This window comes from Pipistrellus kuhlii, unplaced genomic scaffold (genome assembly GCF_014108245.1).
Source record: "Pipistrellus kuhlii isolate mPipKuh1 unplaced genomic scaffold, mPipKuh1.p scaffold_m20_p_14, whole genome shotgun sequence".
Taxonomy (NCBI): domain Eukaryota; kingdom Metazoa; phylum Chordata; class Mammalia; order Chiroptera; family Vespertilionidae; genus Pipistrellus; species Pipistrellus kuhlii.
In genome coordinates, this window is record NW_023425449.1 from 45,495,950 (window position 1) to 45,523,480 (window position 27,531).

Genomic DNA, 27,531 nt, shown 5'->3' on the forward strand with positions numbered 1-27,531 from the left:
GGCCTGAGTGTCCCACCAGGAGGCCAGTCTCTGTGGAGATCTGTGAGAATCTGCAAGGGAAGACACACAAATTCTATGTTTTTCTCCAAGTGGATTCAACTGTGGACTATAATTGTAAGAGGAAGGGAAACATTTAAATCTCTCCACCAAGGAAACTCTTGTTATCAAACATTACCATGTTGCCCTGGAAGAAGTGGCTCAGTTGGTTGAGTGTTGTCCCAGACACCAAAAGGTTGTAGGTTCAATTCTCACTCTGGGTCCATGCCTAGGTTGTGGGTTCAATCCCTGGTCAGTGAGCATTTTGGAAGCAACTGCTCACATCGATTTTTCTCTCTTCCTATTCATCCCTTTCTCCCTCCCTCCTATACCTTTTTTTTTTTCTAAAAATCAATGAAATATACTTGGATGAGGATTGAAAACAAAAAGTTAACACACTGAAGTAATCAATCTGATACCTAACAACGTAGAAATTATTTCTCTATTACAAGGTTCATTGTTCTAATATGAATACTATAGTTCATGATTGATTGTATCACTTCACTGGTCATTATTTGAGTTGAAGAAATAAGGACCGCACTCCTGTTTATGCCAGGGTGTGCTCAGAACTGCCATGGGTTCCCTCAGCAGTCACAGGTGATTGTAGCTCCACACAGACATGGCTGTGGAGTGATGTAGCCCATGAAAGCTCCTGTCCATCACCTCCGCCATCATTGATCAGAATTCTTCTCACCACCTCCATCTTTGCTTAGACCTCATTTCTGAAATGCCTCTGTTCTGGACATGTTTTCATCTAAACGAATACTCCCCAGCCATCATGAGTTGGGTTTTATTACTCCACATTCTGGTTCTAAAACAGTCTGTGTGGTGTGTTTGACCTGCAAAAGGAGTGAAAGGTATGCTGTGATTCAATTCTAGATCTGCCAACTCCCCAACTCAGCCCATCTGTCCTGGTGCCTGGGAGCATCCTGATTTATGGCCTTGTGCTTTCCCATTTGTCTTCCAACCAAGTTCCCTACTTTGGGTGATAAATCATATGGTCACTCTAGGTCACCTAAGAAACCAGGATGATTTTATCAATTCTATGTAGCATCAGTTCACCGGAAAGCTAGACATGTGACCTCTACTACAGAAACTAGCTCCACAGTGCTTAGTGATGGGCATTAGCAGCTATATTTCCTCCACTACTCCTTAGGGCTCCAAGATGCTACTGTTGTGCATGAAAAATGAATATAAACATATAAACATCCAAAATTAAATCTAGGTTTCTTATAAATAGGGGAAATTGTGAAAGTTAAAGAAAACATTATCTATATACTTCTAAATATATTTTAAATGCTCATAAGATCAATAAAGCTCATTATGCCTTAACATGCATTTGGTGTAAGGAACCACGTGAGACAAATGCCTTGACCATTTCCAGGAAGAGATGCAGGAGCTGGAAGGCTTTCACTCCCATTTCGCTGGACTCTGATTATAATGCTGAGCTTGAACCATTCTGAAACAGGGCGATGGCAAATGTTCTACGTGGTGAAAAGATGCTGATCCAGATTTTACTTAATGCCAATGATTGCTCCAGACACTGATTTTCAAGCCTACTGAAAAGCTGCAGTGTCCCCTGACCAACGTGTAGTGACCATGGAAATTGTACAGACCACGGAACAGCCAATGACATCATCACAACTGTATATGGGCCAGTTGAGTACTGGAAATAGCAGGGAACCACTTGATCAAGTGGAGGACTGTGTAACCACTATGCTGTACTCCTGAAACCAATGCAAAATAATATTGAATCTCAACTGCCATTAAAAATTATTTTAAGTTAAAAAATCACTTTGTTTAAAGAAAATAAAAATAAAATAAGAGTCAAAAAGAAAAGAGTTCACATTAGCCAGTTTCAAAGAGCAGAAGGGCGTCCGTGTGAGGTGAAGGCCATCAGCAAGATCGAGGAGAGAGGCCTGGATGGAAGGCAGGGAGAGCCCAGGAAGGCCGGCCCTGAGGAGTGGGGAGTGGCCTGGGAGGGAGGAGATCCAGGATCTTGGAGACCTGATCCCAGAGGAGCCAGCTCAGGGGTAGAGCGGCTGTGACCTGTGTTGTATTGTCAGAGCAGGAGGCGGGGCCATCCTGGGCCAGCCAATCAAGGGAAGCCACGGATTCCACCGTGAGGACCCGGAGGAACCCCAGGACTTCACTGCTGTGGACACTGGTGGTCCCCCAGGGAAAATACCAAAGCAGAGAGGAGGGAGCCACGGAATGAGGACTTTACTATGTCTCTCATGGGACTTACATTCCTAAACATTTACATGTGCACAATAGTCTTTAAATTCTGAAGTTTCTTATGTAAGGTTTTAGAAACTGTGCATGTACAGTAGAAGTGTAACTGGGACATGCACAGTCTCTGTTTATGGTCTGAACTCTGTGTTCTGGAGTCGTTTTCCTTGTTCGCTCACTTGTCATCTGAAACTGTCCCATTGACTGGACATGCCAAGTAAATGCATCATCTCGGTCATCACCCACATCCATTCGCCCTGCATCAGCTTCAGCCTAACCTCCAAACTTCCTCTCACAAACACATGGGAGCTACTCTTACATCGTTAACCTCTGTGGTGTTCATGGTCCCAAGCTCCGTGAGAGAAACACAAGAAGTAAGGCGTGGCCCTGCCTTGGGCTGTCACCTTGGGGAATGCACACAGCCAGCAGGTGCCAGAGGCTGGGATGAGAACTGGTGCTCCAAGTGGCAGGCAGGAGCTGCCCCACGCTCCTAGCTGCCTGGCTCACCCGGCCCCTCTTTGCTTCTTGCCTCTGTATTTAGATCACAGGTATCATGGTATTTGCCCACCTGGCTATCATTGACATCACAGTGGACCATGCATAGTCTCTGCTTGGACAGGGCCCTGTGGAAGTCCCCATTTCCACAGCTGTGTGCTTCTGAGCATGTCTCTGGTCAACTCTGGCCAAAGCAAATGCCAAGGATTCGTGACACCTGCCCAGTATGGTGCACAGGTCACCAGCACACCCAAGCCTCGTCACTTGGAGCCCAGGTCTTATCACCTGGAGCCCAGGCCAGTAAAGGGAGCACTCCCATCGCTGGTGCTGCAGGTGTGTCTAAGGTTTGCTCCACACCACAGACTAGCAACTGCGAGTTCCTTAGAGGAAACTATGCCCTCATTAAATAGATGTAATTTCACTTACTGCCCCTCAGATGCTAACTGTAAGCTCTGTACTCCTTAATAAAACAGAGCCGTTCACAACGGGAGGTGTGCACAGATCTGATTCTTCTCCCCTCCCTGTTCACACTCATCTTCCTTCTTTAGTCTGGAAACACCCTGATGCTGGTGCTGCCACTGGCTTGTTGACAGGGACATTCTGGAGAGCTGATCAGGCACCCATCATATAGCTGGTAGTGCTAAAGGAATTAGGAAAGTCATTGCCCTCAAGACAAAGTCATTGCCCTCAAGACAAATATTAGAGATGTGTCTAATCAAATCAACTCAATTCTAATCCTAATCAAATATTATGAGATGTGTCCAAGGCCATAACAGGATGCACAATGGGGATTATAAAGCATAGACTCATCTGAGGATAGAGCTATATATTAAAGGATAACTTTAGAAGATTTGCATCTAAACATGAAGAGACATGACTATCTAAGAAATTGTGTGGACAAAGGTATTTATGGTAAAACATGGTACATGTTTAAGAAACTACAGAGAATTTGGCATTGGAAAGGTTGATGCTGGCAAAGCTAAGAGTGAGAAGGCACATAGGGGTAATACAGTGAGCGAACTGGGGTGATGTATTGAGATACTTAAACTTTACCCTCTAGGTTTGGGAGGCCTATCAAGAGTTTGAGAGTTTCTGCATAGCCCAGATGCCTATTCTCTTGGTCAGTGTGGGGTTTTACTTACTGCAGGTGTGTGCTGGGGGCTTGAACAGCAGTCTGGAGGCTGGGAAACCCAAGATCAAGGTGCTGGTGTGGCAGGTTCATTCTGTGGCCTCTTCCCTTGGCTTTCAGGGGCCACCTGCTCTCTTCGGGAGGTGACCTGGTGGATCAGAGGAAGGTGCTGCCCCCATTACCCCTCTGCTGCTGCCGCTGCTGGTCTGAGCCTGGGCCCTTCACTGCCATGCTTTGACCCTTTGCAGCTGCCCAAGGCTGCCTGAGCCTTGGCCATTGCAGCTGCTGCGGCTTTGTCTGGAAGGAAGTCCAGAAGACATCTGTTCTAATTAACATATTACCTTTTTATTAGTATAGATAGATTTGGTGTTAGAGCTTCAACATACAAATCTGGGCAGGCATTCACCTCCGTCCAGAAAAGGAGAGAAAAGAGCTGCTGTCATAATAAAGGGGATGGATAATGAAGCCTTGAGCTGGAACTGATAAGTTACATGGAAAGAACAAATAGAAGAGGAGGTATGAGGTGAAGTCAATGGTTTTTCCTGATTGATTGATGGGAACTAAGGGAGAATAAGAAACCCACTATTTCTCACCTCCATTGTCATCCATCAACTCCAAGCCACCAGGAGAGGCTACAGCACTGGCCTTGGGCCTGTCCCTTCCCTACATTTTATCCAGCTCCCAGCATCCCCTACACTTCAGGCCCCCTCCCCTAAGCTCCCCTGCAGCTCCAGCCATAATGGTCCTATACCAGCATCTTTCAGCTCAGGGCTATTCACCCCCTAGTGGAGAAGGCAGTATTGTACATACATACAATACTGACATTTTTTAACACAATTGTCCTTCACACAAAACGCAAACACCCGAAGCTGGATGTGAAACCTCAAAGTGGCAATATCTTTATTTAAAAAATATAGTTTCACAGAAACAGCTCCTCTGTTTTTGGACATAAACTTTGTCATTGCACAGACCCATATGAAGTGAGCATGTGGCCTGGCCAAAGCCAATGGAAGGGGCCTGCCTTCTTCAGCCACCAACCCAGAGCCCCCAGACAGGCCTAATTTGCATTAAACTGATTGCCTGGCAGCTCAATGGACACAAAGCCAGGTGCCTTGACTTCTGGGACATCACCCCCAGGGATGCACCTTTCAAAGAACAAAAAGAAAATGCGGAAACAGAAATAGAGATGACTATTGAAAGGCTTCCAGGAGTCAGCAGACACCAGGCATTTATTGTATGAATAGTTAAGAAATGCATGAGTAATGCATTAATGCTCCAGGGTGCTCCCATAAATCCGCACTGGCTCCTGAGGGTGGTGAATGGTGAGTGACAGGCAGGGTGTGAGGGTGTGTGTGGAGAGGGGACAGGTTGAGTCACACCGGAGCTGAGGGAGGGGTCCCAGGTCCGAGGTCCAAGGTGTGGGTTGTGGGATGCGTGGCCTGTTCCCACTCCACTAGTTCCATGGAGTGTCTTTGAACTCGCCCGTGTTTCTCATGAGGGAAACCACGCATCGGCCACGGGTGGCCTGTGTCAGTCACACTGCCACAAAGTCACAGTGTCACGACCAGCAGAGCAGTGGAAAAGGGTCACAAAGCTGGGGCGTGGCCGTCTGCAACCTGGGGGGCTGGGGCAGGGAGGGGAGCCAGGCAGGAGTGACGGCAGGTTTGTGTGCTGCCCGTGGGGTTTCCACTTTAACCCATCATGCTGGTTTTTGTCTTTTATGAAATTATTTTTTTCCTAGTAGTTGTCTTAATTGGTCTCCTTTTCCATGACTTCTGGGAAAATGACTTTCCTTCCTTCATGTCTGAAGTCTTCATTCATCTAGGTACTTTCGTGTCTGTGTCTGCACCGATGCCACGCCAGGTGGCCGCCTGGCAGGGCCGTCCTCCAGCAGCGGACCGGCTGCCTGACTAGAGAGTCCAAGCAGTCCCCCAGGCCCACCAGAGCCAAATAAGGAGCCTCCCAGTCCTGGGAAGGAGCAGATCGGCAACTTTCCCGCAGACTCATGGACTTCATGCTCTTCATGTTTTTAAATGTTCCAGACCAAAGGCAGACATTAATGCTAGAATGCTCCATTGCTCCCAGAGGTTTAACTTAGCCTCCTGCAAGCTAACACAGTGTGAGATGTGCCCTTAGGCCAGGCAGGCTCAACACTCAATGAGCTGGTGAATGCCTGCGGGTGCTCAGGAACATTGTTGGGGCTTCAATCCTGTCACTTCGGTTCATGGCGGCTCCCAGTGCGCCCACCGATGGCTTTGTGGGTGGCGATGGAGGATCCACCCTGAGTGGGAGAAACACAGGTGAAAACAGTAGCTTTTTGTTCACTCACATGGCTGTGGTGGTTGGGGACCTGGTGGGCATGGGCCATTTTGCTCCTCATGAGTGACCATATGTGCTTCTGAGGACTCTGCAACCTGCATTTCTCCACCAGCTCCTGCCTCAGGGTGACTGCACCTTCACTGTCACACTCGCTGGAGGTACTAAGTTCTCCAGTAATGGAAGCATTCAGGCCTGGGCAGCAAATCCACGAGGCCACAGCCCAGTGTGCGGGGTCCCGGGCCGTGACGTGTTCTCTCAGGGCTGGGGGGGCCTGGGAGTGTCATGTTTTCTAACCCTCCCCAGATGTGCTAGTGTTCGAGTACTCATCACTGTGCCCGCTCCAGCCAGGATGTGTGGCTCTGAGAGCGGGTCTCCTGAGCCAATTCCTGTGCAGACCTTGGCTCTTCTTCCCTCTTCCCCTTCTCCCTCGTCCTCTGCTCATTTCACCATCTCACTGTGCTCATCTTGGTTCATTACAAATGAGGACAATATTCTGAAGGAACTAAGTTCATACCAGTTAATCCTACTATTCGTTACTGGTATATGGCAAAGAAAAGGGATTAAAATGCCTAAGTGGGAACTCTGACTTTCATTTATTCATGTATCCAGCCCTCCTCTCCAACGGCATTGATGGACTCAGCTACCTCTCTGTTCCTCATGCGTTTCCCTCTAACTTTAGAACAAACATTTGTAATAGGAAACAATCCTGGATAAAACCCGTCTCCATGATTTAAATAGTATGGCTTGTTCATTGTTGTGGAATTTGTGTGGAAGAGATCTTGGAGGATACAAAGAAAGTCAAATTCGTGCCCAAGAATAATACACAAATCAAGGACATTACAAATCACTAACGTGAGAGAACACTGAGACAGATTTCATAATATGGAAGATGGGCTCAGTGAAGATCGACATCCAAACATTAATTAACTAACACAAACCCAGGAAAACGAGAGGAACTGCGGATGGTGAGAGACTCGGGTTTTGGAGATAGCACTGGTCATTTCCTATATTTCTGTGGCTATCAGTGCAGCTGAATCAGAGAAAGGTGAGGAGGGGAAACGGCAGCTGTAAATGGCGTGGCTGCCAGAAGCCCCCTCCCTGCCACGTGACCTGGAGGTAAATAACGGACAGCCACCCACCCGGAAGGAGGTTGCCGCTACCGCGTTTCCCAGGCCAGGAAGGCGCTGCCTGGAGAAGGTCCACGTGGCGGGTGGTCATCAAACCTCAGCGTGACAATCATTTGCCGCCCCTCTATTGGAGCTCACACACTCTACTGTTTGTCAGGATAGCCTGACACAAGATCTGGACATGCTGGGCGCAGACAGCCCTGATTGAGGGAGGGCCGGGCCTCTGGCTCCTGTCACCTGTGAAGTGTGGCTTATCCTTCTCAGCACGGCTAACCTGGGTTCAGTCTGGGACCTCCTAACATCCCTGGCCAGCTGAGAGTCTAGATTAAGCTTTAGCTTTCTAAACCTCTCTACTGGAGGAAAATTAAATTGTGCATTTTAATAAGAACAGTTTATATTCATTGCTAAGTAGCTGAAGTGAGAATGAACTGAGAGAGGCTATAAGATTCAAAAGGGAAGAGTAAAACCTCCAAATTATTATCTGAGTATATCCCGAAGGAACTCACCTCAGCCCGTGTTAATTTAAGGGGGATTAGCAGCCACCTGCTAAGCTACAGCTCCTGGCAGGCTTAGCCTCTCACAGTGGGGATGGGAGCCCTGGCACAGGGATGCCCCAGGGCCATGGGAACCACAGCCTGTGTGGCTCTAGCTCTCCTGGGAGCATGGACCACACAGAAAGAGCACAGGCCTGCCGGCTGTGTGCGTGGATGCAGACACCTGAAGAGAGAGATGTTAGCAAGACCCTGCAGGAAGCCCAGAGGGGATGGCAGATCAGGACCATCCTTTGGGTTTGTTTTTTTTTTTTTACAAATGCTGCTCTGTAGTATTGAAAAGTCAACCCAAACATTTCACAGCAATTGGGGAAAAGCCATAGGCATTAGCAGACACAGAAAAATAGATGACAAAACTCAAGATCTCATCATGTTGCAAACTCTTCTCATCATGTTGCAAACTCTTGGAGAAAGAAGAGAATGTCTTTCATGTAATAAGGGGTTTCTGAAAATAAAATATATGCAGACAACAACGAAGTCATACTTAGTTGTAAATTATTGAAACTTTTTGCCTTAAAATCAAGAAGAGAAAAGAATGCCTACTCTACTCATGTCCACTATGACACGGGAGAAAAACAAAAATTGTCTGTATTTACAAATAACTTGACTGATGTATAGAAAATATAAAACAATATTGACTAATTTAATATACTAGGATTTGTTTAGCAATTCTAAAAGGTCAAAATGCAAAGTCAACTTTTTCTACATACCATCAAAAGCAATAAGTATGCAGAAAATGAAATTTTAAAGGCACATCACTTTACATAGCTTTCAAAAGCTCCAATATTTCAGAATAAATCTAATTGCAAATGTGAATGGCCTGTACACTGAAAACTACAAACCCTGTTCATAGAATTGAAGACCTACTATTATGATATAACTTCTCATTAAATTGATTTTCAGATTCAATCAAAATCAAAATCCCCAAAATTTTTGGAGTAAAAACTAGAAATCTTATTCTAAAATTTAATGCGGAAATACAAAAGAATAAAGATATAAAAATATTCTTGGTGTCCGACCTCCTTGGCTCAGTGGTTGATGGTCAACCTATAAACCAAGAGGTCACAATTTGATTCCTGGTCAGGGCACATACCCAAGTTGCCGTCAGTTGGGATGCATATGGGAGGCAAGCAATGGATGTTTCTCTCTCTTTCTCTCTCTCTCTCTTCCTCTTCTTCTTCTTCTCCCTCTCCCTTCTTCACTCTCTAAAATCAATTTAAAAAAATTAAACTGGCCAAAACAGGTTTAGTTCAGTGGATAGAGCGTCGGTCTGTGGACTGAAAGGTCCCAGGTTGGATTCCGGTGAAGGGCATGTACCTAGGTTGCTGGCATATCCCCAGTGGGAGGTGTGCAAGAGGCAGCTGATCGATGATTTTCTCTCATCGATGTTTCTAACTCTCTATCTCTCTCTCTTCCTCTCTGTAAAAAATCAATAAAACATATTTAAAATTAATTAATTAATTAAAAAATTAAAATAGTAGACTTATATAACTGTAAATAAGACTTTGTATGCTATAAAGTTACAATAGTTAAGCAATGCATGTGGTCATGCAGCCTGAATAAACCAACAGCGAGACGGGACTGAATGCAGAATTGAGAAATAGATTAATAAATATATGATCAACTGATTCATTGCAGGAGGGAAAAGGTAAAATTGTGTGGGATAAAGTGATTGCCACTCTTTCTTAAAAGCACTAATATTGACCGCCTACCTCATATCATACAAAAATAATAATTTTAAATGGAGATCAAACTGTGAAAATAATTAAATTTCTATAAGTACTTATAGGAACATGTTTTCATTATTGAAGTGAGCACAAGAAAATAATAAATAGTAAAAAGTTGAAAAATTGGACCCCATTAAACATGAGAACTTGAGTTTATCAAGTGCATTATTTGAAAGTGAAAAGCAAGCCACAATGTGGAAGATTATATATATGACAAAGGACTTTTACCAAGAATTTAAAATCTAATTAGAAACAACAACAACACTGAAAACCCAGAGAAATGGGGGGAAACTTAAAATATCACTTTAGAATAGCGGATTTACAAATGAACAAAAACACAATGGGTTTCAACCTCCTTAGTCATTAGGGAAATACAAATTAAAACCCTAGTGATATCCCAGTACACACCTATCAAAATGATTAAAATAAATACACTGACAAATGTCTCTGAGTGTGTGGAACACTTAGAACTCCCATGCTCACTGCCAGGGGCAAATTGGTTTAAGCACTTTTATGCAACTACAAGAGCAAAAGTGAGGTGTTGTTCCAGTCTCTAATGCTGGTCTCACTCTGCCTTATGAACTAGTAAATCTCCTAGGTGTAGATATGTAACTGATTACCAAAAAATTAAAATCCTATATAGCAAAAGGGTAATATGCAAATTGACTGGATGGTGGAACAACTGGTCACTATTATGGGCACTGATCACCAGAGGGCATATGTTCAATGCAGGAGCTGCCCACTGGTGGTCAGTGAACTCCCACAAGGGGAGTGCAGCTCAGTCAGAAGCCGAGCTGATGGCTGGTGAGCATAGGAGCAGCTCCCGCCTCCACAACAGTGCTAAGGATGTCCGACTGCCAGCTTAGGCCCACTAAGCCATCAGTCAGACATCCCCTGAGCAAGGGCTCCTGGACTGCGAATGTTGTACCCCAGGCCTCAAGTATATGCATAAGAATACTGTTTCTAATAGCCCCAGACTAGGGAATGAAATGATATGCCACATTCAAGTTTATAAATGTTCCTTCACTCATAACTAGTTCCATCATTAATTTACCAACACATTCCCTCCATGCAGAGACAGAACAATGTTCTCCTTGGGTCATCCGTGTCCTGATCCCCAGAACCTGTCAGCAGCTGAACTTAATGAGCAAAAGAGACCGAGCAGATGTGGTTGAATTGAAGATCTTGGGATGGGGACAGCTGGCAGGAACTCTCTGGATGGGACCATAGAATCTCAATGGTCCTTGTAAGAGGGAGGCAGGAAGGCAGGGAGGAGATGGAGACATGACCATGGAACCTGCTGTTGAAGTGATGCACCCATAGGTGGAAAAGAAAGCCATAGTCAGGAGATGTCAGCAGTTTCCAGAAAGGTGAGGAAGTGGGCCTCATGACACACAACCCCCCTCCACAAAGCATCCAGATGGAATGCGTGCTGCCATCAGTCCCTTTCCATCTGTCTTGGCTCACATTTCTGTGATGTTTCCTACGACCATAGAGCTTATTCTGCTTCCTCTGAAATTTCCCCAGATGCCTTGTCCAGTGATCCCCAGGGAATGAGGTCTCCTCAGATACTTGCGGAATATTCCGTGACTTTCTGGAATGCTCACCACCACTCTGCACAAGAGCCAACATGCCTGATGGGGCCTGGAACATCTGCCCTCCTTGCTGTGGACAGACACTTTAGCAGCTGTTTTTATCAAAACAGTTTTAAGCTTTTGGGTTCACAATATCTATTAGTAAGTAAAATTTCAAGATTAGACAATGCTGTTCTAGCTTCCTCTGCCCCCTGTATCCTGTACAAATATGTGCTCAGTAGGTGTTTGTGGAGTGGAGCAGGGCGACATAGAATTCTGTTAACTCTCCTGTCTTCATTTGGGGGATGGACCAGTGTTTGGAGTGTGATTAAAATTGGTCAGAGCAACATGAAAGTAGTGTCTCTGATATGTTGAGTACCAGTTGTGTGCCCTTGTCCATTCAGACACCAGCACACTCCTCTGAGCTTCCCACTGAGCTCAGGGGCGCGCACCGCCTCTGGGAAAAACGGTTCTGTTCTTCCCACACCCCGTGCTCAGCACCAGGTCACAGGCAGTGAGGGGCGCTCTGCACACCGCCGGGACCGCACAGACTCTCAGAGCACCCACCTTTGGGCTGACAGACATATTCTTTCATGTTATTACCCAACTATTGCCTGCACTCCCCAGCAAAATAAAAGCCACGTGATTACATTATCCAGGTGCACAGTGTGAATGCACAAAGTATAGGTATTGGATATATGAAAAACATAAAGCCGAATTAATTTTGTTTCAGTGAAGAATCACAGGTGGAGTCCTAAATCTTACAACAAAGAATCAGGCTAATCTGATCCAAGTGGAAACAGAGGTACGTATTTACGTTCCTGGAAACACATACCATCTGCTCACCCTGACCCCCTTAACCAGAAAATAATAAAAGCAAAACACAGTTGTTTTCCACTGAATCAAGATCAGGCAATTACAAACAGGTATTTCAGTTCATTATCTGTTACACTATTTTCCTACAGAAGTTTCTTTTACTGCCTCAGAAGCTGGGAACCAAAGCTTTCTAAAGGGAGTAATCACCTCTTCACATGCCACGTTGTGTCCGTGTTTTGGAGCCCAGTGAGGGCATTGGACTGTGTAGTGTGCAGTCCAGGAGGCCTTCCTACAGCTTCGGAGGCATGAGTTACAGACGATGGAGAGCTAGCACCCACCCCTCTACAGGACAGTCTGGGAAATAAAACGGACTCTTTTCCACCTATCGCTCCTGATTCTGTATTCAGGCCGCTTAGGCAAACATTTAGAAATGGTGTTTGTAACCATAAGCGAATCGTGCATTTCACTTACACATTTGCTGTCCACAGGCTGCGGTGCTGGTGAAACAGACGCAGAGCTGATTCCAGTGCTTGTCTTTGAGCGCATGCGCCAGGTCAGGGACTAGCCAGGTGCTCTCCAGCCCATTAGCTGCCACTCACTAACAACACGGGGAGGAGTGGAGCTGGATTTCTGAGCCCTGGGCAGTGCCACGCGGAGTGACACCTGAAAGCCAGTCTGTTCAGAGGGAGCACATCTGTGAAATAATCATAACTAAACACAGGCAGCAAAGGAGATGGGAGGGCGGGACTGCGGGAGCCTACCCTGCACACAGGCTGAAAAGAACACGATTATATACACAGAATGTGCTATGCACATTATACATTGGAAATTATTAGAGTGACAATTATGGAATAATCATTAGAACCCAAAATATGCAGAATGTGAGCCATAAACAAAAAGTTACATTTATCTAGCAGGTTTTCAAAGACCATGAAGTCATGCATCTTAGTACCAGTCTTTGTCCATTTTAAATATTATACATTTTTAATTTAATTAAATTTATTGGGGTGGCATTGGTTAACCAGGTTATGTAGGATTCAGGTGTAATTCTATAACACGTCACCTGTGTATTGTTCTGTGTTCACCACCCTGAGTCTAGTCTCCTTTGGTGGTCACCATTTATCCCCCTTTACCCTTTCCTACCTCCCCACCCCTTTTTCCTACGGTAATCACCACACTCTGTCTGTCTACGAGGTGTGGGTTTTTTGTTTGTTTGTTTGTTTTGCTTAATCCCTTCACCTTTTTCTCCCAGCCCCCCAGATCCCTCCCCTCTCCCACAAGCTCCCCCTCCCCCCTGACAGCTGTCAAACTGTTCTCAGTATCTATGAGCCTGTTTCTATTTTGTTTGTTTATTTTGTTCATTAGATCCCACATATAAGTGAAATCATATGGCATTTGTCGTTCTTTAACTTAGTATAATATTTCACTTAGTATAATATCCTCTAGGTCCATCTATGCTGTCTCAAAAACTAAGATTTCCTTATTTTTTATAGCTGAGTAGTATTCCATTGTGCAAATGTACCATGTTCAAGGTTAATTTAATTGTATATACTTACTCCTCTTTTTTAAAAAAAATATTTGTTTTATTAACCCTGCAATACTTAGACCCATCCAAAGTATGTCATTAAAAAAAAAACAGATAGAATGTCATTATCTTTAGCACAATGCAAATTTATCCAGATATAAATAGGAAACTAACACCCCCAACAAGATAAAACTAAGTTAGGCCAATAGAAAGGAAAGATGAAAATAAGATAAGATGGGAAGGAAACCACACAAAAAAGGGAAGCAGCAAAGTAAGAACACCCAAAAACAATGACCACTGACTCAGGAAACTACAATCCAGTGTAAATTAAGTTGTAGAGGAGAAATATTTCAACTGCGTTTAATTCTTGTTAGCATTAAATATTTCAAAGTATTAATGATTTCAAAGACTTCTTTGAGACTACAGCAGAAGGAACTGGAGAAAGTCCAAAGAAATGAATAAAGACTTAATAAAAGCCAATTGCAGTTTAAAAAAACACTTAGAAAAGTCTTTTTGAGATCCATGTAAAAGTTTAATGAACTACTTGTGGGAAAGAAAAACATTCCAGAATGAGGCCTCTTTCCATAATTTGAACCAATATTACAAATGAAGACTTGGATTAAACTTTAGAAATTTTTTTCTTCCCACTCATTCCCACCTCCCCCAGCACAAGCCCTTACCCCCCTACTGTCTGTGTCCAGGGGTTATGCTTATGTTCATACATACACGTCTTTTGGTTGACCTTTCAACTCCTCCCCTACTTTTCCTCCACCCAACTCCACCTTCCCTCTGAGGTGGGATGGTCTGTTCAATGCTTCTCTGTCTCTGGATCTATTTTTGTTCATCAGTTTATGTTGTTCATTATATTCCACATATGAGTGAGATCATATGACATCTATCTTTATTCAACTGGCTTATTTTGCTTAGCATAATTGCTCTCTGGCTCTATCTTACTATTGCAAATGGTAATAGTTCCTTCTTTTTTTACAGCAGTGTAGCATCTCATTGTATAGATGTACCATAGGTTTTTAATCCACTCATCTGCTGATGGGCACTTAGGCTGTTTCCAAATCTTAGCTATTGTAAATTGTGCTACTATGAACATAGGGGTGCATATATCCTTTTTGGCTGGTATTTCTAATTTCTTGGAATATATTCCTAAAAGTGGGATTACTGGGTTGAATGGGGGATCCATTTTTAATTTTTTGAGGCAACTCCATTCTGTTTTCCACAGTGGCTAAAACAGTCTGTATTCTCACCAGCAGTGCATGAGGGTTCCTTTTTTTCCACATCCTCACCAGCACTTGTTCATTGCTGATTTGTTGATGATAGCTATTCTGACAGGTGTGATATGGTACCACATTGTCATTTTTATTTGCATCTCTCTGATGATTAGTGGCTTTGAGTGAGTTTTCATATATCTCCTGGCTTTCTGCATGTCCTCTTTTATAAGGGTCTATTTAGGTCCTTTGCCCATTTTTTGATTGGGATGTTTATCTTCCTTTTGTCAACTTGGTTATGGGCACATCCCCTTAAATGTTAGAGAATAAACCCTTATCAGAGATAACATTGGCAAATATGTTCTCCCATGCTGTGGGCTTTCCTGTTGTTTTGTTGATGGTTTCTTTTGCTGTGCAGAAGCTTTTTATTTTGATGTAATCCCCTTTGTTTATTTTATCTTTAGTTTCCATTGCCCTAGGAGCTGTATTAGTAAAAATATTGCTATGATGTGTGTCTGCTATTTTGCTGCCTATGGCTTCTTCTAAGATTTTTATGGTTTCCCATGTTATGTTTAAGACCTTTATCAATTTTGAGTTTATTTTTGTGGGTTTATTTTTGTGTAAGTTGGTGGTTTAGTTTCTTTCTTTCTTTCTTTTCTTTTATTTTTCATGTATTGGACAGATATAAGAAAAAAATTAATTCTTTAATTTATATATTAATTTTTGAAAGAAAAAGAGGGAGAGAGGGGAGAGAGAGAAAGAGAGAGGAAAGGAGAGAGAGAAGAGAGAGAAAGAGAGAGAGAGATTTTTTTTTCCACTTTATGCATTCATTGCTTGACTTTTCTATGTGCCCTGATTGGGGACTGAACCCAAAACCTCGGTTCATTTGCCCTAACTAGTTTGGCTCAGTGGATAGAGTGTTGGCCTGCAGACTGAAAGGTCCCAGGTTCGATTCCGGTCAAGGGCATGTACCTTGGTTGTGGGCACATTTCCAGTAGGGGGTGTGAAAGAGGCAGCTGATCAATATTTCTCTCTCATTGATGTCACTGATTTTTCACCCTCTCTATTCCTCTCTATATAAAAAATCAATAAAATATATATTTTTAAAAAAGCCTTGGTGCATTAGATGACACTCTAACCAACTGAGCTCCCTGACAAGGACCATGACTACAAAACTTTTATCCTTAAAATAAAACACATTTCATTTAAATGGCAATTTGTTATGTCAATATGATAACCACTGAATACTTTAATTAATGACTATTTCTAGATTACCCACTAACAGGAGGGCACTTGGCTTTGGCAAACAGATGTGGGTGCAATTCTAGAGGCATTTGGAAAGACAGCAACTCCGCATGGACATGTAAAATGCAGAGGCACATTTTGAACTGTTGAAAAGATGGGTTGGTGATTGTGCTGGGTAGTACACTATTCAGTTGTCCCTAAAAGGATTTGTGAGAGGACTATTGTCAGGAATGTATGGGTGTTGTTTCTATAGAGAAAACAGAATTCATATGTGAGAGGAGAAAAGGCCGAGTGACCACAGGGACAGCTGGCCTGTTAGCAGGAGGAAGCTTGCTCTGTCCACTCATCGTCAGAGAATGACATCACAGGAAGGTGATCCATGGGTCTCATTCTGTCCAACCTGAGAAAAATGACTGAAGGATAGTGGGATGTCATTGTATCATGTAAAGAAATAATTCCAGGGTCATTGTTCTGAGGGACAGTCTCTCTAGCCCCAGGTGGGGTGCCTGGTTCAAGTTTCATGAGGTCGTGGCCCTTGGCTCTCAGTCCCACCCAGCAATCTGGTGAGAGCCGTATGTCCTCTTCCAGAAGTCAGGAGACAAGGAGTCTGGGCAGTGCCCCCTCTTCACACCTTTTTAGTTTTAACATTCGAATGTTCTGGTAATTCTCTGAAATATAATTCTGGTAATTCTCTGAAGTTAAATATTTTGGCAGCCTGTGTTCTATGTCTTGATCAAATTCTTTAATGTTTTATCAAAGTCAACATCTCTATATATAAAAGCCAAGAGACCATCACAACCAAATGGATGACCGAACAGGCTGTGAGGGGCAACCAGGCCTGCAGGGGAGGAAGTTAGGGGTGACCAGGTGAGCAGGACGGGAACCAGTAAGGGATGACCAGGCCAGCAGAGGGGTGACCAGGCCAGCATGGGGGGAGCAGTTGGGGGTAACAGGGTTGACTGGGGGGGGGCAGTGAGGGACAATCAGGCAGGCAGGCAGGTGAACAGTTAGGAGCCAGTGGTCCTGGATTATGAGAGGGATGTCCAATTGGAGAGAGTGCAGGCTGGGCTGAGGGACCTTCACCCCCCCCCCCAGTGCACAAATTTTGTGCACCAAGCCTCTAGTCCTATCTAATAAAAGAGTATATGCAAATTGACCATCACTCCAACACACAAGTTGGCTACCCTCATGTGATCAAAGATGGTTGCCTCCATCTGGACACAACATGGCTACCACAAGATAGCCTTCAGTTAGGGGTGGGCAGTTAGAGGTGACTAGGCCAGCAGAGGAGGGAAGTTGGGGGGGGGGGACCAGGCCTTCAGGGGAGGGCAATTGTGGAGGGGGGGAGAAACCAGGCCTGCAGGTAAAGCAGTTGGGGGTGACAAAGCTGGCAGGGGAGGGCAATTGGAGGCGACCAGAAGGGATTGGGCCAAAACAGGTGGTTGAACATCTCTCAAGGGGTCTCAAGGAGAGGGTGCTGGCTGGGCTGAGGGATCCTTCCCCCTACCCCCCTGAATTTCATGCACTAGGTCTCTAGTCCACATGTGTCAAACACAAGGCCCGCGGGCCAAATCCGTCCCGCCAGGCCTTGCAATGTGGCCCGCACCGCGCTGTCATCACTGCACTCCGCTGCGTTTCCATCACAATGACAGTTTATGACTGTTCAGTAAACCATTCGGCCCGCAATTTAGGCTGGATTTTAGATTTTGGCCCCTTCTCTGATTGAGTTCGACACCCCTACTCTAGTCTATATATATAAAATGCTAAGCAACCAGACAACTGAATGACCAGCTGGTAGCTATTATCTGCACTGACCACCAGGGGGCAGATTCTCAAAGCAGAAGCTGCCCCTTGTGTTCAGTGTGCTCCCACAGAGGATCGCCACTCAGCTGACAAGTGCAACTGCGACGGCATGAGCCTTTCCTGTGCACACTCCCCTTGCGCATATGAGCGGTGGTGGCAAGAGCAGTGGGGCTGGGATGATGGGAACAGTGTGGCACTCAGCCCAGGCCACCTGACGCTTGCTTCTTGCACTACTTCATGCTATACAGGATGTATGTGGACAGTGGGCTGGAGCCAATGAGCCAGCAGGTAAGGCCATGCTTTGGCCTCAAGGAGATCCACTGATCCCCACAGGCCAGGCTGAGGGACCCCCCAGGTGCATGAATCCATGCACCAGGCCTCTTGTATTGATAGATTATAATTTGAAACCAGAGGAGGATGTCAGTATTCTGGACAGGCTCATCATCGGATGCTCTTGGGTAGTCAGTCAACATCCTTTGAGTGTTCTTTATGGAGGAAAGGACAAGGGCCAGGGCACTGTGGAGAGGTAGGTGTGGTGACCTGTGACCCCTCCAGTAGGGCATGGCCTCTTGCTTCCTGCAGGACTCTCGCTGATGCCTTCACCTCTCAGCCTCACTTCACAGAAACATAAAATGAGGAGGATGATGCTGAAATGGGATGTTGATCCATCCCAGCATCGTTTCAGCATCCGCTGGACCATGGTTTAAGGTTTTGTGTTTTATTGGTCTTAAGGCATAGGAGGCTTTTACTAAGGAGATGTTGCTTACTGGTTGTGACTTCAGTTCAGGAAGTTTAAAACATAACTTTACACCTGTGAGTATATACAAGTTCATTCAAGTCAGTGAACTCCTTCACACTAACCCTAGGGCCAAAAGACAGACACAAAGTAACAAGTATTTGCTTTAATAAGATAACTTTCATCAATGGCTATTGTCTGAAATCACTGAAAAATTTAAATTTGTATGCAAGTCATTTAATCAGCAAATGTTTACTGAGAGCCGACTTTGTGTGGGGCTGATCTGACCCTGGACGGACATCTCCCAGCAAAGGCAGCCCTGTGCTCAGAGAGCTGCGCTCCGTCAGGCAGAGGCCACGGAAAGAAGCCAGCAAGCGAGCACTGCATTGTCCAGGGCGACGGAGGACATGCCAGCAAGGAAGGGCTGTAGGAGTGAGGAGTGTCCTGTGTTGGTCAGAAAAGACCGGCTCATTTGATTCATTGGGATACTTTATCTCACTGCTGGAGAGAACACAGGAAGATTCTCCTCAGGCTTCACATTGTCTGTAGACTCAGACCTGGATGCCGCTGTACAGCAAGGGGTGGGCACAGGGGTGAGTCTTCTAAACTCTGATGCCTGTTAGTCCAAAAGCAAGGAAGCGGGAGAGGCAGCACGCAGAAGCCTCTGAGATGGTCTCCTCATGTCTGGGTTATGAAATGCAGTCCGTACTGAGGAGGAGCATATTCTCAACGCTGACAGACTCCTAGTAGGCGGACTGAGGGCGCCTCTCCTGCGCTCAGAGGGCAGCCGCTGGCTCCTGGGCAGCAACATTGGCCGTGGACGTGACTCTCCTTTCGGCTGAGAGGGGAGACCTCCTGCCGGACCAGGACAGAGGAGCCTCTACTGGGCATGCACCGCCTGTATTTTCAGGAAGAGCTGTATTTCAGACACTGTCACCGCCCTGAAGGGGATTGGAACTCATGGTTGGCATCCCTCTCAGGGCGGTGAGCTAGCCAGGAAGGCAGAGCTTCCACACCGGCCTGGACTGTGGGAAAGCACAGACCAGGAGGCACCCACGTCCCGGGACATCGAGGTCTGAGCACCCTGAGGAGCAGAGAAGTGAGCCTCTCGGGAGAGGCAGGGTGCCCAGCACACAGTGGTGCCCCAAGCCTGAGACCTCACTGTGCGCGCCCCCCCCCCCCCCCCCCCGAGGGGGCCCAGGGTGTCCTGTGGAAACCACTTTCCAGCTTTGCCTGAGAACAGTCCGTCCAGACAAACAGACAGACTGAGAGCGGTCACTCTGTGATGTCTGAGCACGCAGCGGGGCAGCAGGAGCTCAGCAGCACTGAGCAGGTCTCTAAACAAACAGAAGCCCATTATCCGCGGCTGAGAGACAGGCCTCCCGCAGTGCTGTCACGTCTGGGGAGATCAAAGGGGCGTGCAGGTTTCGGATTTGGATTTCCCAGTCTTCCTGTTTTTGCTAAACACGCGAACCCATTCTTCACTCCTGCTGCTCCCGGCACCCGCAGGAGCCGCACTGCTGTCCGGAGGCGAAGGAGATGCAATTTGCTCCCGCAGATGGGCGCTAGCTAGAGCGTGACAGGCGGCGCTCCCCTGCCATCGCAGAGAATGGTACTTCCCGGCTCTCGCCCTGGGATCGCTGGCTGCCTCCTGTCAGTGAGCAACAGTCTTACTGCAAAGCAGGCGCCCACAGGCCTTTGTCTCCTGGGCAGAGCTCCTCCCGAGGCATCGGCTCAGGATGACCATGTACCGGAGCAAGCGCAGGCATCAGAGACGTGAGTACATTCTGACCAACTTTCTCACCCCACAGCGAAGCAGAAACAGAATTGGTTCATTAGGAGACTAACCATGACTTCCTCAGGCATTTCCTGGGACTGGAAAAGGAGGTGTAGCTCTTTCACCCTCGCCTTTATCTTCGTGGCTGTGACATGCCAGAAAGACATGGGGGGCCAGAGCAAGGGGAGTTAGCTTGTTACTATGGAAACCCTTGGAAAGGCTTACAAAATCAACAGAGAAACAGCTCAATGCAATTTCAGTGGAGCTCAGCATCCTTCATCAAGCAGAGCACTGGGTAGCGCTCGCTCTCACCTCTCTCTCTCTCTCTCTCTCCCTCTCTCTCTCTCTCTCTCTCTCTCTCTCTCTCTCTCTCTCTCTCTCTCTGTCTCTCTCCCTTCTTTACTGGGAGCGAGGGGTTTTCTCCCTGAGAGTCTATTGAAAGGGTTGGGAAGGGAGCCTGGCACATCTGTTCATTCATCCCATTTCAGTGTGACTCTCAGTCTCTAAACACTTCGAGATGGAGGGGAGAGGGTTCATTGCAAACTTCATGGTCCGGGCCACATTTGTAACTTCATTCACGACAGGCAGCATGTCCCAGGGCAATGAGGAGTCACCTGTGATCACCCCAAAGGGGCTGGTTCTGACAGAGAAGCAGCATGACAATCGCTCTGGCCACATGTCGGGAACAGCATTGGCTGTAGGACTGAAAGCGGCTCGGATTCAGCTGGAAATCCGAGTCTGATGGAAACCTTTCATGGCAGAGCCCGTGCTGTCAGGGCGACTCCCCCACCTTGGCCAGCCGGCTCTGGGCCACTTCATCTCCTCGGTTCTGAAGTAAGTGTTGCCATGGAGCCCATGGCCCTGCACTGACCAGCTCCCGCCTGAGGCAGGTGACCCCTTGTTCTGTGGTCCAGGTGCACCAGCTTGATCTCCATCCTAATTCCCTGGGTGTTAGTGATTCGGAAACAGCAGCAGCAGCAGCACTTCCTCCATCAAAGGCCACAGGACAATAGGACACAGTGTTTTTTGGATGATAATTGTCTTTGGTCTGTCATCATCTGTGAGCTGAACACTAACGTTTCTCTTGTTCGAGGAAGTTTGATGCTCCAGGGATGCCAGTGAGTTGCGACCGTGGGCGCGTTTCAGTGCTCCCTGCCTCTGGGTTCCATTTCTGCCCTGCGATTGAGAAACAGTGTGGGACAGTGGCTGCTTTTCCCCATAAACATGGTTCATACACAGCCGACAAGTCGGTTGCTGGTTGTCTCTTTGTGATTTCCTTGGACAAGAGTCACTCTGAGCGGGGCACGCACTGGAAACCTGCATGCTCCGCTGCTCCTGTCTCACACACCCTCACGTTTTCCATGAGGGCAACCATGGCCGTAATGCACAGGGCAAATAAAAGATTCACAGGAGAACTGTCGCGAGTGCCCCTCTGAGATGAAGCAGCAGGAGGAAATGGAATCACGGGGGGCAGCCCGCAGTGTGTAATAATACAGCCAGACTCAGTGGGTGTGCTGAACGGTTAGGACCTCAAAGCCCGGTGTGTCTTGTCTACCTGCATCATTGGCTGGATTCTACTGCACTAACTGCTCTATATTCTAACCAGATAAGGACCAGAGAGCAGGAGCGCAGTAAAATAAAGTATTAGGAAACCTTAGCAATAAAAGCAAATGGGATCCTTAAATAAATGTCTATCTGAGCCAATAACCTTTGCAAAAGTGGAATGCAATGCCCTTGTTTGCTCTCCAACGGGCACATAACAATATCTGGATTATCCCCTCACCAATACCCAGTGTAGTTCCGCTTTAAATCATATGTTTTATGTGTTTTGATCATGTAAAGGCATAAACGAAGCTAGAGGCAATTGTAATCCAATTAAAGCAATAATTGCATGCTTAAATCTCAGTGTGGGGAAGAAGAGTGTTCTATAATTGTCTTTAAAATTGCAAAAGTACATAAATAAAGTTTTTAATTTTCTCATTCCATAAAAATTTACTATAATGTCCTCCAGCAGAAACAATGCAGCTTCCTTAGAGAGGCCCAGGAGAGAGCAGCAAGCCGCCCGAGCCCCCAGGGCGGGAGGGGGCAATGCCAGTACCCGGTGCGGATGGAGGTGGAGATGGAAATGTGGGGGGGGGATGTTTAAGGTAGAAATTGCGCTAAGCCTTTGAGAATTCCTGTGGGGTTTTAAACCATTCCCCCAGTGCAGGTGGGCTATTTGTAATCCCCTGAGGAAGGTGGGGAGCAGTCGCTGTGGAAAAGAAGAAGGCCTGCACATTCATTCAGCTGGCAGGTCTTCCTGGCTCATAACTGCATAATGACTGTCCATTAGACATGAATTGGGGCGGCAGGGGGTGGGGGGGGGGGGGGAGGGGGCCATTACAAAATGATTGCCTCTGTCTAACAGAGCCACTTCAAGGAACTTTAATAGATGGAAACCTGGTTTTACAAATTAGGTTGGGGAGGATTCAGAATTTGTAAAACCTTTTTCTTCAGAGTTTAAATATAAATATTTTTCACACATATTACATTTGTCTATTTATTAAAGTGTGAAGTTTATGTTTAAACTCTCAAAATTCATGTTATGTGTAAAACAAGGTATACTAGTGACCTCCCTTATTGAAATTCCAAATGACCTTGAGAAAACATGTGTTGTTTTTTTAAAAGACAGAGAGAATTCTTAAAGCTGCTCTTTAAGAATTTGTTTTTGAAATACATACGTAGGAAACTTTAGAGCAGGGCCCTGTGATGTTAGGTGTGGATTTCTGAACACCCTACCACCTCATACACAGCGAGCAAATAGCGCCCCTCTCATTGTAGGGTAACACTTCACCTCATTGTCTGGACTAAGCAGGAGCAGATGTGGCTTTCTGGCTGCTGAAGATGCGTTAGGGTGACTGTACCCACCTTATTGTGGGAAGACTGGCTGGGATCATGTCAGGAACCTGATTCCCACCGTCAGTCTCCTGTGATTTTGTCCCATGTCTGTGGTTGCGATTTCTTCAATACTTTCAGTGACCAGTGCAGAGATGGATTTTGGAGTGTCTTCCATTTCTAACCTCAGCGTTTCCAGTACATAGTTTCATCATGTAATTCTCCTCAAGGGCATTGCATGGTTCTCACTGCCTGCACTGGAGCTCTGGGTGCATGTGTTCATATCCGCGTGACCCTGGGTTTAATGCAGGCGGCCCTAGAATCCATGAGGACATTAATAATTGCCTGTGTAATGATGAAAAAATATGTATATATTACCCATATGTATAACATAAACACACATATATAAACATATACTGATTTTGGGTACTAAAGTGGTATGTTTAATGAATAAAATGTATTTAAAAGGTGATACTAAACTTGTAAACTTTTTTTGCCATATATTTTATGTGTTATTTAAAAAACATATCACATTGGATATAATTATGTTCAATGTTTAAAGAAAAGTACTCTCATGTTCTCAAATGTTGGGAATCACAGAACTGGAAAATGAAATACAGATGTGACATCATGTCACAGACATCTGAGACACCCTCACCCTCGCCTTCCTCACACCACTTGTGTTCTGGGCTTGATCAGGCTTGGCCATGCCTCCCCTATAGACGGGCGGCCTCACCAGCATCTTCTCATGCAGAAACCATCTTTAGTCAAGGTTTCACTCAAGGGCCACCTCCTTCACAAAGGTCTCTCCCGTTTCCAAGTCAAATTTTCTTCCTCTTCTCTCTTCTCAGGTAATTATAATTTGCTCACACTTTCTATGGTTCTGTCTTGTACAGTGACATTTATCTGCTTATTCCATCAATCTCTCATTCTCCTTTCACATGAGGAGCCTCTTATTCTTGTTGGGTGTGTTCTCAGAGCATAGTATGATGCCTCACTCATAACAATCCATAACTCTCTAATGAAGTTTAGTCACAGAAAGAGCTATTTACTCATCACCCCTTTCATTACTTTCCAGACACGGCTCTTACACTAAGACTGAAGCAATGTACAAAACCAAGTTCTATTGGGGAAGGGAAAACAAAATGCAAATAAATGTACAATATGCCATATGCCATGTGATGCTATTTTCTATGGAGAAAAAATAAAGCAAGGAAGAGGGAAAGAGTTTGGGAAGGTGGAGTGGAGAACTGCTCTTTTCTATGGGGCAGACAGGAAAAGCTCTGTGATTAAGGTGACATTCGATCAGACACCTGGAGAAAGCGAGGGAGCAATCTCTACTTCCTGCCTAATTCCATGCGTGCACAGCATGTGCAAAGTCCCTGGGGTACTTAGTGTATTGAGGAAGACAGAAAAGAAAACTAGAATTAATGAACAGATATGAGATACAAAAACATCAGATGCATTGGAGGGATAAGTAGAACATAGAATTAAATATAATAATGTATTTTTTGTAACTGAGTTCAGATATTATACGTATTTACTAATTTTTAAGAAACAATGTACTTCTAAGTGACTTGTGAAATAGTTCTATTAAATGAAAATAATAAGAAAGATGTTTTAGAAATCACTACACTTTATGCTAGTCAAGGCATCCAATCATTAAATGAGAGAGAATCAAACTGTGGTCACTCAGAGCCAGAAAGATATCATTTGAACAAGAATATTTTCTGATTTGTCTTCTTACGAATATTCTTATATTCTTGATTGATTAACCCTCCCTATCTTTAAAAATCTTGCTCTGAGAAACAAATGCCTTCATAGTTTGAGGAAATGCTGTCCCGTTTCCTAAGGGATTGGCAGGAAGAAATGCTGGCTGCCATTCTTAGTTGGCATAGAATTGGAGTGTTAGTGGTCAAGTGGATAATTGATTCGATGTTCTGGAATTATTAGGACATGCGCTGTCTTACTTGGCACATATGTCTTTATAGCTACATTTGGCCTTATATAAACCTTTATTGAAATATTTTTTGAAATTAATACAAATTGGTTAGAAAAGATAAAAATGGATTATTACTCAAAAAAATATTTGTGTTGATGCCACATGTAACTGTGAAGATGAAAGCAGGCATGACTCTTCGTTCCCTAATTAGGTCATATCTCAACTGTTGACATTATTTATTACAGAACTAGTTTGATCTAGGTTAAAAAAATTTTTAAACTTACACTGAAAAATAATATGTACTTGACGTTTAATAAGTAAGGCTCTCTGTAAGACACTATTAAATTCAAACCTTGTATTAAATGCTTGTTGGGAATCCTGGCCGACATCTGAAATTTCTCCAGTCTTTTCCCCCTGGTTCCTGATGTGACATCTACAGCGGCATAGAGGGAGCCATAAGGTGCTGCACTTTTCTCCCTGGGCTTCTGTCTGCAGCCAGCGTAGGATGGCCTGGCAGAGCATGCTCACTGGGCTGTTGTGCAGAGAGCAGGGGTGCAGGCAGGGGGTTCTGCCGCTCCCCCTCCCTGTGCTTTGCTTTCTCAAGCTCCAGTCTGCGGCTGTGACTGGGTCCACCTGAAGGAATGCTTTCATTCTCTCTCTCTCTCTCTCTCTCTCTCTCTCTCTCTCTCTCTCTCTCTTTCCCTCACCCAGGTGGTATTTTTCTATTTCAGTGCTCCAAAGTCAAAGGTCAGCTTTGTAGAAGGTGACCGTTCGTCCATTTTCTTTGAACTTGGCTCTCATCCACCACCTGCTGGTTTAGCTTCTCTCCTCTGAGAACCTGGGCTGCATTCCTGACCAGACCAAATAGAAACCTGGGTGCCTGCCCTGCCCCGCCACAGCTGTTCAGATTAATGTTCTCTAGAGAATGGTGCTGTCCACTCAAAGAAGGTGACAGTGACGAATGCTGGGAGTTTTGTTCACAGAGAACACCTGATACATGCTAAGCAACTAGATTCTTAGCTAAATCAGATTGGTGTTGAAGTAGATCTCAGTGTATCTTTTGAAAATTCTGCCATGAATGCACAGATGTGTGTGTGTGTGTGTGTGTGTGTGTGTGTGTGTGTGTGTGTTGTCAACCTTTGTTGTTCAAAGTATTACAGATGTCCTCTCCTTTTCTGTCAACTGACTCCCTCTACCCCACCTGCCCCCTTCTCAGGGTCTTCCGTATATTATTGTCTGTGTCCACAGGTTATGCATGTCTAAACTAATAAAAGCCTATGTAGTCACCACGCCCTCACGCCATGATACCCTTACATCAAAACAGTCCTCCACCAGGAGACTACATGTGCAGTGGGCACGTGCAGGTGAGTGGGAACTTGATACAGCGTGCATGGCACAGAGGTGGGTCCTGCGGTTCCATGTGGTAATGCGGGGGTAGGAGTGGTGGATGGTCCCGTGACAACGCGTGATGACATGGGGAGGGGGGGCGGTCCTCATGGCTCTATGCAATCCAGATGCTGCCCCAGTGGCTCCACCTGGCCACCCCAGGGGTGAGACCCCCAGCTCCAGCCTACCTCTTTGGGGCAATCCATCAAGGAGCCCCGGATGGGTGGGCAGGGCCTATCGCTTTGGGGAGATAGATCCAGGGCTCCCAAACTGTGAGAGGGCACAGGCCAGGTTGGGAAACTCCCCTACACACACCCTGAGTGCAAGAATTTTGTGCACTGGGCCTCTAGTATGCTTATAAGTTCTTAGATTTTTACATGGTGATGGACAAGATGGCCACCCCAACGCACTGATGGAGACAAGATAACATGGGAAGAAATCTTTGGAGTGTCTTATGTGTCCTGCCATTGAGAGCTTAGAAATCAACTTTCTCAAAAGTCATGATCTGCTGCAATTATGCATTTGGACAGTCTGTCTATTTTGTTGAGCCACCTTAAATTGTCATTTCAAGCAAAATTAACAGTTTCATATTGTTCATCTAAACACCAGCTATCAGGGAAGTTGGTGATGAAAGGGGAGCAGGCAGATGGAAAGCCATTGCACCACTAGTTGGCATTAAAGGTGAGGGTATGCTGACGATCCTTCATTAATTTAACTGTTTATTCAACATGACTAAGCCTCAGAGCCCTTGATAATTATGCTAAACTGTGTCATTGCCTGCAGTGCATTTTATTGTATCCTTCCATTGTCATTGTAGGAGTTTTCATTTCATTGCACTAAAACATGTCAAGGACATTTATAGTTAAGCTGAGGATGAGCACTGGCTGTCTAAAAGAGTATAATTAACTAAGAGAATGTATGCACTCTTGTTTGGGGCATGGAAGGTTAAAGCAGCCACAAGGGAACAGAAGTGCATTCAGACATGTCAACGTAGGTTAAATAGATGACATTTTAGCT

At 45.4% G+C, this 27,531-nt stretch overlaps 1 protein-coding gene across 3 annotated transcripts in view; it reads left to right on the plus strand.

The window, feature by feature from the left end:
• Positions 1 to 27,531, plus strand: part of RALYL (RALY RNA binding protein like) — a 519,639-nt gene that overhangs the window by 338,055 nt on the left and 154,053 nt on the right. The window contains exon 1 of one of the 3 annotated variants that reach the window (XM_036437324.2): positions 20,186 to 20,311. The exons of the other annotated variants lie outside the window; for them this stretch is intronic. Coding sequence (XP_036293217.1) covers positions 20,275 to 20,311 — 37 coding nt within the window. The 5' untranslated portion in view covers positions 20,186 to 20,274. Of the gene's footprint in view, positions 1 to 20,185; positions 20,312 to 27,531 lie in introns of those variants that run through there. 3 annotated transcript variants of the gene reach the window in all.